Source organism: Gorilla gorilla, chromosome 10 (assembly GCF_029281585.2).
Source record: "Gorilla gorilla gorilla isolate KB3781 chromosome 10, NHGRI_mGorGor1-v2.1_pri, whole genome shotgun sequence".
Classification (NCBI taxonomy): Eukaryota; Metazoa; Chordata; class Mammalia; order Primates; family Hominidae; genus Gorilla; species Gorilla gorilla.
In genome coordinates, this window is record NC_073234.2 from 133,455,696 (window position 1) to 133,467,576 (window position 11,881).

Below are 11,881 nucleotides of genomic sequence, written 5' to 3' on the forward strand. Positions count from 1 at the left end.
CATCTCTACTAAAAATACAAAAAAATTAGCTAGGGGTGGTGGCACACGCCTGTAATCCCAGCTACTCAGGAGGCTGAGGCAGGAGGGAGGTGGAGGTTGCAGTGAGCCGAGATCGCACCATCGCACTCCAGCCCGGGCGACAGAGCGAGACTCCGTCTCAAAAGAAAAAAAAAGAAACTACGTGACCAAGGCTGGCTGAATGAATAAATACAGACATAGAGTTGCCCCGGGACAAATGAAAACATACAGATGCTGGGCCATCTGAATGGGAGCTCACGGCATTCTGACACTGGGGCTTGTCCATCCCAAAGAAAGAAAAACTGGTATCAGAAACTAAACTTGGCCAAGCGCCATGGCTCACACCTGTAATCCCAGCTACTTGGGAGGCTGAGGCGGGAGGATTTCTTGAGGCCAGGAGTTCAAGACCAGCCTAGGCAAGACCCTGTCTCTACAAAAAATTTAAAAGTTGGCTGGGCATGGTGGCGCGCCTGTAGTATCAGGTACTTGGGAGGCTAGGGCAGGAGGATAGCTTGAGACCAGCAGATTGAGGCTGCAGTGAGCCGTGACTGAGCTACTGCACTCAAGCCTGGACAACAGAGCAAGACCCTCTCTCTCTCTCTCTCAAAAAAAAAAAATGAATAAAATAAACTTGGTTGATAATAAAAAGACAAAAACGAGCAAAGGCTCTGAGTAGACATTTATCCAAAGAACGTATACAAAGGACCAGTAAGCACCTGAAAAGATGCTCGGCCAGGTGCGGTGGCTCACGCCTGTAATCCCAACACTTTGGGAGGCCAAGGCGGGTGGATCACCTGAGGTCAGGAGTTCGAGACCAGCCTGGCCAACATAGTGAAATCTCGTCTCTACTAAAAATACAAAAATTATCTAGGCGTGGTGGTGTGTGCCTGTAGTCCCAGCTACTTGGGAGGCTGAGGCAGGAGAATTGCTTGAACCCAGGAGGTGGAGGTTGCAATAAGCTGAGATCATGCCACTGTACTCCAGCCTGAACAACAGAGTGAGACTCTGTCTCAAAAAAAAAAAAAAAAAAAAAAACAAAGAAAGAAAGAAAAGATGCTTGACATCCATAGCCATCAAGGAAATGCAGATCAAAACCACTATGAAATGCCACTTCATACCACTAGGATGGCTACCTGCTAGGATAATAAAAAAAGACAGACAATAACAAGGGCTGGATGTAGAGAATCTGGAACCTGAATCCATTGCTAGTGGGAAAGTAAAATGGTGCAGCCACTCTGGAAAACAGTCTGACACCTCCTCAAATAGTTAAACATAGAAAACACAAGTTTTCTATAAATGTTCATAGCAGCACTATTTGTAATAACCAAAACATGAAAACAACCCAATGTCCATCAACTGATAAATGTACGAACAAAATTTGGCATCTCCATATGATGCAATAAAAGGAAATGAAATACTAGTATATGCTAGAATACGGATGAACTGTGAAAACATTATGTAAAATGAAAGGAGCTAGTCAAAAAAGGCTACGTGTTGTATGACTCCATTAATAGGAAATGTCTAGAATAGGCCAATCTAGAGAGACAAAGTAGATTAGTGGTTGCCTGGAGAGTGCAGGGGGGTTGGGGGATCTAAACTAAGGGGTACAGGGTTTCTTTTTGAGGAAATAAAGATATTCTAAAATTGATTATGTGCCAGGCACAGTGGCTCATGGGAGAAATGTGTAATCCCAGCACTTCGGGAGGCCGAGGTGGGTGAATCACTTGAGGTCAGGAGTTTGAGACCAGCCTGGCCAACATGGCGAAACCTCGTCTCTACTAATAATACAAAAATTAGCCAGGCATGGTGGTGTGTGCCTGTAATCCCAGCTACTCAGGAGGCTGAGGCAGGAGAATCGCTTGAACCCAGGAGGCAGAGGTTGTAGTGAGCCAAGATTGTGCCATTGCACTCCAGCCTAGGAGACAGAGGGAGATTGTCTCAAAAAATAAATAAATAAAGTAAGATTGATGATGGTGATGGATGCACAACTCTGTGGATAGACTAAAAGCCATTGTATTGTATACTTAAATGGACAAACTGTGTGGTATATAAATTACATCTCAATAAAGCTATGGGAAAAAAAGCCAACTTGGGGCTAACATAATCTTGACAGAATTGACTTTCACATATACAGAACTTGGGGCTCTGAAAACCCCCATGATCAATTCCTGAACCATGAGCCACCTTCCCTCTCTCTGGTTCTTGGGCACAGAGATGGCAAAAGAACAAGGAGTGTTTGGAAATGCGCCGGATGGGGCCCCAGTAGGAGAATACTTACAACTGCTCCTCCAACGGCCAGGGGATCAGTTTGACGATGCAGTGTCCTTGAGACCAAGCGAACCAGGAGCCATCTGGGGAGAAGGCGACGCTCCAGGTTTCACAGCTGGACTTCCAATCAAACTGGTGGGGGCGCCCGGGCTTGAGTTCGGCCAGCAGCAGCGGTTCCTCTGGGGCAGGAGACAACATGCTTCAAACACACACCCCCTTGCTCCCTGACCACCCAGACACAGGAAAGCCACTGTCTCGCTGTGGCAAAGAGCGACACTATCCATTCCCAGAGGGAGTTGTCACTTAAATGACCCAGGGCAATAACAGCAGCCACAGGCCACATTCCACCACGGTTACTCAATCCTGGCACTCCTCACTGCTGGTTAACCATGACTCACAGTAACCTTTGTGCCCATGAACCCAGTGAATGGAGGCCTCATTTTCCTATGAACACTTGAAGGGGAGGAAAGTGGAGAGACAGCCAGACCAGGAATATGCTAGACGGTGCTGATTATGGGGCCAAAATAGCAAGGCCTTCCAATGCATTTCAGGTTTCTTCAAAAGAACCTGCTGCTGTCAAAGAAGGAACATGTGAAACTCAAAGGCTCCCTCTCACTCGCCTGCATCCTCCCCTTCATCAAGGCTAAAAACGTTCAGCCCTTGCCCTGCTTCCTCACACTCAGAAGTACGGATTCCATCTCCCCATCTCTCCCGCTTCCACGTCCTCTGTCTGGGGTTAAACCTTCATCTCATCTCACCCAGATCTTTTGCTACAGTCTCCTGATCAGTCTTCCTACCCCTAGAGATGCTGCTAAAGCTGAAATACCCATACATCACATCATTTCTTTCAAATACATTCGAAAGCTCCCATCTGCCTACATCATAAAGGCAACTGAGACCAGGACTTTCACCGCATGCCATCTGCCCCAGCCCATCGGTCCAACCTCCTTCCCTTGTCCCCTCCCTGCAGGCCACATTCTGGCTACAAAATCTCCTTGACATGCAAGGGGCTTATTTACGTTCACACCTGGACCCACTTTTGCTTATGAGAATCCCTAGCTTTTCAAAGTAACAAAAAAGAAAGAAAAAAGTAATAATCCCACCTAGATTCACAACTAAGAAGCGTACCCTGATCTCACACTATCAAAACGGAAATAAGTCGCACCTTGTTTATTTCATTCTCTCTTATGTAACCAATTTCTCTCTGCCCGCCGCCCTCCTCATCAGTGTCTAAGCACCTTGTTCCAACACCCAGATCATTTCGTCTTTGTTTCTCCCAGGACCTAGCACATCATCTTGTGAAAGAGTAGGCACCAGATTGGAGCTTCTTCATTGACTGACCCACAGTTCCTAGTTCAGTTCTCTACTCTGATGGAAGATTCTCAATGGCTGATGAAGCTTATAAGTTAAAGGCCTTCAGAATGAATTTGTTGACCATTATGACTGTGATACTTACTAATATAAAAACTGGCTTCCATCCTGAATAAGGTCACTTCCTGATGTGTACATTCCACACAAGGAATGTGGAATGTGGAAGACTTTGACCCTGGCTGTTACCAGATAGATACTCATTTTTAAAACCCGTATTTCACATATTTTAAGACACATCTTTATACATCTTACATTTTGACCTCGCTGAAATCAGGATGTATCTTATAATCAATGACTTTTCATAGTTAAATAGGTAGTATTTTTTTCTCAGTTATACATGATGATAATACAATCCATGGTATCTTGGATTCAATAAAACAGATGGTAGAGATGCATATGTGTATATTTATAAAATATTTTTGCCAGGTGCAGTGGCTCACATCTGTAATCCCAGCACTTTGGGAGGCCAAGGCAGGCAGATCACTTGAGGACAGGAGTTTAAGACCAGCCTGGCAAACATGGTTAAACTATGTCTCTACTAAAAATACAAAAAAAAAAAAAAAAAAAAAAAATTAGCCAGACATGGTGGCGGGCACCTGCAGTCCCAGCTACTTGGGAAGCTGAGGCAGGAGAAGCACTTGAACCCAGGAGGCGGAGGTTACAGTGAGCCGAGATCGTGCCACTGCACTCCAGCCTGGGTAACAGAGCGAGACTCTGTCTCAAAAAAAAATTGGCTCATGCCTGTAATCCCAGCACTTTGTGAGGCCAAGGCGGGCAGATCACCTGAGGTCGGGAGTTCGAGACCAGCCTGACCAACATGGAGAAACCCCATCTCTACTAAAAATACAAAATAAGCCGGGCGTGGTGGCGCATGCCTGTAATCCCAGCTACTCAGAGGGCTGAGGTAGGAGAATCGCTTGAACCCGGGAGGCGGAAGGCAGAGGTTGCGGTGAGCTGAGATGATGTCATTGCACTCCAGCCTGGGCAACAAGAGTGAAACTCCATCTCAAAAATAATAATAATAATAATAATAATAATAATAATAATAATTCTAGTATATGCATTTATAGGAAAATAATAATAGGTATATCTTGTTATATAAAATAGGTGTGTGTTCCTGAAGTTTCTGTCTTTAAATAGAATGTTAATGAATCATATCAAGCCTTTGTAAAGAGACTGTTCATTCTCAGAGGTTCTATGTGTAAATTTGGGTTTAATGTATTAGGTCTAGGCCAGGCACGGTGGCTCACGCCTATAATCCTAGCACTTTGGTAGGCCGAGATGGGATGATAGCTTGAGGCCAGGAGTTCAAGACCAGCCTGGTCAACATGGTAAGACTCCATCTCTTTAAAAAAAAAAAAAGAAAGAAAAAAGAAAGAAAGAAAGAAAGAAATATATTTTTATATATATGGTCTGAGTAAATAGCTATTTGTATAGACCCAGGTAAATCCTCCTAGAAATCTGTATGTTTGTATGTGTGATAGTTTCATTTATACAATCACATGTGTATAGCTATTTCTATAGACCCAGGGTTCTCAACTGGGGGCTAGTTTGCCCCTTGAGGACATTTGGCAATAACATTTTTGGTTGTCACAACTGGAGTTGCTACTACTGCCATCTAGTGGCTGGAGGCCAGGGATGCTGCTCAACACCCTACAGCGCACAGGACAGCCCCCAGCAAAGAATCATCTGGCCCAAAATGTCAACAATGCCAAGGCTGAGAAACCCAGATGCAGTCAAGTATTAAATGACATTGACTGATCTAGAGAAACATTTTCAAATGACCTGGATGGCCTGGGGTAGTGGCTCACACCTGTAATCCCAGTGCTCTGGGAGGCAGAGGTGGAAGAATTGCTTGAGACCAGGAGTTCCGGATCAAATGACCAGGATGTAAATGTCTTTTTTTTTTTCCATCCTGATAACATTCACAATTGGTTCACTTCCTCTACATTATCCTTTTTTTTTTTTTTTTTTTTTGAGATGGAGTCTCGCTCTGTCACCCAGGCTGGACTGCAATGGCACGATCTCGGCTCACTGCAACCTCGGCCTCCTGGGTTCAAGCAATTCTTATGCCTCAGCCTTCCAAGAAGCTGGGATTACAGGCGTACACCACCACACCCAGCTAATTTTTGTATTTTTAGTAGAGACAGGTTTTTGCTATCTTGGCCAGGCTGGTCTCAAACTCCTGGACTGAAGCAATCCGCCCACCTCGGCCTCCCAAAGTGCTGGGATTACAGGTGTAAACCACCATGTCTGGTCTTTTTTTTTTTAATCTCCCAAACCAAATCCATTAGCAAGTTCTATCAAGTCTGTTTACAAAAGACTTGCCAAATCTAACCCCTCTCCATCTCTAGTCTCATCTATGCAGCATCATCTCCCGCCTGGCCCAGTAGGCAACCTTCCAGCTGCTCTCCCTGCTTCCCTTCTAGCCCCGCACCATCGGTTCTCCTTGCCTCCAGAGTGGTCAGTTCCAAACACTGTTAGAATAAAACTCTAGCTCCTCACCCTGCCCTCAAAATCCAGTATAATCTGAACTTCCCTGGGCTTGTACTTCTCTCCCTGCCCCTGGCTCCAACACATTGCCCTTCTCTCTACCCTCTGCCAATGCTCAATTAGTTCTGACCCTAGGCCTTTGCACCAACCATGCCCTTCACCTGGAATGCCTCTCCTCGGCTGGCATCTACTCTTATTCAGGTCTGGCTCAAATGACAACTGCTTAGAGAACTCTTCTGACCCCTAGTCAATCCTTCACAACCCCTCACTTTATTTTCTTTACAGCTCTATCACCATTTGATCGCCATCTGTCTCCCCTCCACTAGGATATCAACTCCAGGGAGCAGGAACTTTGTATATTTATCCCCAGAGCTGGCAGAGTTCCTGGTGGAGGGCAGGCAGTGAGTAAATATTTGTCTAATAAATACATATGGTATAACTCTTTAAACAAAAAAGTAACATAAAGCTGGCCAGGCATGGTAGCTCATGCTTGTAATCCCAACACTTTGGGAGGCCGAGGCAGGCAGGTCACTTGAGGCCAGGAGTTTGAGACCAGCCTGGCCAACGTGGTGAAACCCCGTCTCTACTTAAAATACAAAAATTAGCCGGGCATAGTGGCGGGCGCCTGTAGTCGCAGCTACTCGGGAGGCTGAGGCAGGAGAATCACTTGAACCCGGGAGGTGCAGGTTGCAGTGAGCCAAGATTGCACCACTGTACTCCAGCCTGGGTGACACAGCAAGACTCTGTCCCCCAAAAATAAAAAATAAATAAAGCCCCTTAAACTCTGATGATGCTTATGCCAAACATTTCACATGAAATGCTTCTTAAACACAAGCCCTACTCAGAATTCACACTCTATTTCTGTGATTTAGGGATTTAATCTCTTGCTATTTCAGGTTCAGGAATCCAGGAGCTAAAAGAAGAACAAACCCAGTGACTCCTGTCTCTTGGAGTCTGGGCCCAAACTAAACTTGGCTACACGGAAAGAAAGCCCTAATTAGTGCAGAACTTAAAAACAAAACAAACAAACAAAAACAGAGCTGGGAGTGGGGTATCTAGCTTCAACTGGTATGGTACTTGTAGATCCTTCTTGGTGAAAAGGCCTATGAATCAGGGTTTCTTTGTTTTCTCCTTTTTTTTTTTTTTTTTTTTTTGAGACAGAGTCTCACTCTGCCGCCCAGGCTGGAGTGCAGTGGCGCCATCTCGGCTCACTGCAACCTCCGCCTCCTGGGTTCAAGTGATTCTCCTGCCTCAGCCTCCCGAGTAGCTAGAATTACAGGCATGCGCCACCACGCCTGGCTAATTTTTGTATTTTTAGTAGAGATGGGGTTTCACCATTTTGGCCAGGCTGGTCTCGAACTCCTGACCTCAGGTGATCTGTCCACCTCGGCCTCCCAAAGTGCTGGGATTGCAGGCGTGAGTCACCGCGTCCAGCCTCTTCTTTTTTGAACTGATAAATAAAAATTGTATATATTATGGAATATAACATGTTTTGATATATGTATACATTGTGGAATGGCTCAGTCAAGCTCATTACCATATATGCATTACCTCACATACTTATTTTTGTGTGGTGAGAACACTTAAAATCTACTCTTAGCAAATTTCAAGTATATCATATTCATATATATATATATATTTGGGTTTTTTTTTTTTGAGACCCAGGCTGGGGTGCAGTGGCTGAATCACAGCTCACTGCAGCCTCAACCTCCCACCCAGATTCAAGTGATCCTCCCGCCTCAGCCTCCTGTGTATCTGGGGCTACGGGGGCGTACCACCACACTCAGCTTTTTTTTTTTTTTTTTTAACTTAAATTTTTAGTAGAGATGGGGGTCTGGCTATGTTGACCAAGCTGGTTTTGATCTCCTGAGCTCAAGCGATTCTCCTGCAGGCATAAGCCATTGCACCTGGCCCTGGATCAGGGTTTTCTAATTAAACAATGGGATGTGTTTGGACAATCAGGCTGAATGGAAAGGTATATATTATAAGCCTCTTCTAGGCAAAGCAGTTAGCCTTAACACAGAGATGAAAGCTATGACCCCAGCCAGCAGGAAGCTAGGTGATTTTTCCTGTATCAGGACATGTACATTAGATATTCCACCGGCCTCAAAAGCTTTCCTCAGTTGCTCCATCTTATCATTCAGGGATTGGTCCTCATGTCACCTTCTCAGAGACCATCCTGGCCTATCTAAAGTGACCATACACTTTCCTTTTTTATGTTTTATTTTTTTTGAGACAGGGTCTTGCTCTGTTGCCCAGGCTGGAATGCAGTAGCACCATCACGGCTCACTGCAACCTCGACCTCCCCAGGCTCAGATGATCCTCCCATCTCAGCCTCCCCAGTAGCTGGGACTACAGGCGCATTCTACCATGCACGCGCCTATAGTTCGGTATTTTTTGCAGAGATGGGGTTTTGCCATGCTGCCTAGACTGGTCTCAAAATCCTGAGCTCAAGTGATCTACCCAAGTTGGCCTCCCAAACTGCTGGGCCACTGCACCTGGCACAATTCACTTTCCTTTAACCATTTGATTTTCTTTATAACCATCACTTAGATATTTTCTTTTTTTTTTTTTTTTTTTGAGATGGAGTTTCACTCTTGTTGCTCAGGCTGGAGAGTGCAATGGCGAGATCTTGGTTCACTGCAACCTCCGCCTCTCCAGTTCAAGCGGTTCTCCTGTCTCAGCCTCCTGAGTAGCTGGGATTACAGGTATGCACCACCACGCCTGGTTAATTTTGTATTTTTAGTAGAGACGGAGTTTCATTATGTTGGTGAGGCTGGTCTCGAACTCCTGACCTCAAGTGATCTGCCCGCCTCAGCCTCCCAAAGTGCTGGGATTACAGGCGTGAGCCACTCCAGAGCGTTTGGTTGATATTTTCTTGATTGCCTGTCATTTTTACGTATTTATTGTCTGTCTCTTTCTGAACCCATCCAAACTTGCCAGTTCACTGCTATTGGGCTACACTGTCTAATAGGGAAATCACATGTGGTTACCAACCACTTGAAATGTGGCAAGTCAGAATTCAGATGGGCTGTAAGTATAAAATACACAACACATTTTGAACACTTAGCACAAAAAAAAATCTAAACCATTACAATTTATTTGATTACATGTAGCAGGAATATTTTAGACATGTTGGATTGAAAGAGTTTTTAAATTGTCACCTAGTTCTTTTTTCTTTTTTTTAATGTGGCTACTTGAACATTTTAAATTACATACGTGGCTCACATTAGACTTCTATTGGTCGGGGCTGGCCTAGAGGGTGCCTGGCACATAGTAGACGTTCAACAAATATTTGCTGAATGAATAAGTGAAGTCTAACCATTGCTCTGAAGATTTCAACTGTTGCCCATTGTATTCCCTTCACAATGGGCTTTATTCCATTTGAAAATAAGTTATAACTCTGGCCTTTTTTGTACAGTAACTTGGCAGCTCTCAACAACCCTGCCCACACCCTCAAAACGAAGTTGTCAATCTTTAGGAAAACCCCAGAACTGGAAACAGATTTCTGTTAAAAAGGCAGGCTAGCTACAGATTGCTTTCCGATTGAACTGTAAGGAGGCAATGGAAATGAAACGGAAGCTATAAAAAGATTCACATAGGATCTACACAAACAGTAGGGGCCCTTTTAAAAAGAATTCTACGGGTAACACTCACTGAAAAGAAAGCCCTTATCTAGATGGGAAGGAGAGAGAGCTGCCTTTAACTCAATGCCTGACTTCAGCAAACAAAGAAATGTCATTTCCTAAATTAAAAAGTAACACCACCCCAGGGAATACCCAGATTTCAACCTTCCCACCCACAGTAACAAGCCATCAGCAATCAGAACCCTCCAGACCAGGATGAAGCTTGAACTTGACTGCAAGATTACAATGAAGTTCTGGAACAAATTCTGAGCCCTAGGCCTTGAACCTGCTCTGAAAATTTCTCCTAAGGAAATTACATTTAAACTCGGGTCCTTCAAGACCTGGGACTCCCGGAATCAATTCTAAATCTATCCCAAGTGGGGTTCCGAGGGAAGGTCGTTGGAGGGGAGAGGGCCAAGGCGTGCATACGTCTTGGGGTTTTTTTCCCCTTGCATAAGAGACACCTTTCCCACTGAGATTTTATGTTCATCTGGGCTGGATTGAGGTATATCCAATATCCTCTGACTTCCACGTTGTCTTCTGATGGGGATGGCAGTTAACAAGAATAGAGGCAAGGTCCCCACCCATCAGTGTATCCTAAATTTGCCTGATCATACATGTCACCAGGGATCAGCGTCTCCAGTCCCGCCCCACCTCCACTGAATTAATCTCCAGTGGGAGAGGCTGGGAATAGATTGTTTCAATAGGCAACCCAGACCCCAGACCCCATTTTTACCGGGTCCCAACCACCATCCGAGGAAGGTACTAGAATTATCCCATTTTGCAGATCAAAACTGAGACGTGGGTGGCGGTGGTTCAGTGGCTTGTCCACTGTCACGATCACACAGCTGGTGAGGGACAGAGGTGACTCCCATCCAGACATGCAAGTGCGTCCCCTGGCACCTGGGTACCCAGGGGCACCCACCCCCTTGGGGATCTCCGTTTTAGGGCTTGGTGCCCCCCGCCCCGAGTCCCACCCGGGAGCCCCTTCTGTCCCGGTCGGGGAATCTCCTCCCGCAGAAGCCCGATCTTCCCGATCCTGTCGCCGGCGGGAGTAAGGGTGGCGGCCACTGACAACGAAAGTGAAACAAAGCTGGTCGCCGGGCGCACACCCCCGCCGGCCCCGCGCGGACCTCCCAGGCCGGACGCCCCCGCCGCGTCCAGCCCCCGCCCCACCCCGCCCAGCCCGCCCCGGGGTCGCCTCCCCCCTCCCCGGGGAGAACGGGCCAGGGCCCCGCCGGGCGGGAACGGGCGCGCCCGGCTCCACTCACCTCCGGCCTCCATGGAGGACGCGAGCGGCCCCCGCGGCAGGCGGCGGGCGCCTCAGCCCCCCGGGCCGCGGGCCCTCATGCCGCCCCCGCGCCGCCCGCCCCGGCCAGGCCGCCGCCGCCGCCCGGAGAGGCCATCAGCTGCTTCCCGTCACATGGCGGTGGGCGCGGGCGGAGACGCGCGGGGGCGGGGCGCAGGGGAAACGGAGGGGGGTTGCGGACGGGATAAAAACGGTGGGGGGCAGCTGAGGGAGAAGATGGAAAATCGGGGGGGCGGTACGCTGACGGGATAAAAGCTGAGGGGTTGCTGAGGGGAAACGGGGGCGGGGAAGACGCGCGAACCAGATAAAAATGGGGCAGGGGTGGGGGGAGCTGAGCGGAAACGGGGTGGGGCGCGAACGGGATAAAACCCAGGGGTAGTGCGGGGTCCTGAGGGGAACCAGCGCCGGATAAAAACGGGGAAGGGTGGGAGGTGAACAGAGCTGAGGGAAACCGGGAAAAGGGGAGCGATAGAAACCGGAGTAGGGGAAGCCGGGCTCAGGGGAAAAGGGGGTGTTGGAGAGTGGTAGAGCCGGGCTGAGAGAAAAACCAAGCAGGGGAAGCGGCGATCCGGGGAAAACGGAGAGAGGGGGACTGAGGGCTGTGGGGGTAAGGGGAACCAAAGGGGCTGAAGCGAAGTCGAGGGGAGGGGCAGGGGCAGGTGAAAATGGAGCCATGCGAAGGCCGATGAGGGGGGAAACGGGTAAAAATGGGGGCGGGAGAAATAGGGTGGAGGGAACACTGGCCGAGAAGAAACCTGGGGGAGAGCTGGGCTTAGGGGAAAATGGGGAGGGGGTG

The 11,881-nt window shown here is 47.5% G+C and overlaps 1 protein-coding gene across 2 annotated transcripts in view; it reads right to left on the minus strand.

Annotated features, from left to right (window-relative positions):
- The window catches only part of WSB2 (WD repeat and SOCS box containing 2), a 28,913-nt gene extending 17,615 nt beyond the window's left edge, over positions 1-11,298 (minus strand). The window contains exons 1-2 of one of the 2 annotated variants that reach the window (XM_031016607.3): positions 11,048-11,298; positions 2,297-2,465 (exon numbers count right to left, since the gene is read on the minus strand). In XM_031016607.3, coding sequence (XP_030872467.1) covers positions 2,297-2,465; positions 11,048-11,060 — 182 coding nt within the window. In that variant the 5' untranslated portion in view covers positions 11,061-11,298. Of the gene's footprint in view, positions 1-2,296; positions 2,500-11,047 lie in introns of those variants that run through there. The other variant, XM_019038279.3, reaches the window with a different exon arrangement.
- Between the last annotated feature and the right edge of the window lie 583 nt (positions 11,299-11,881).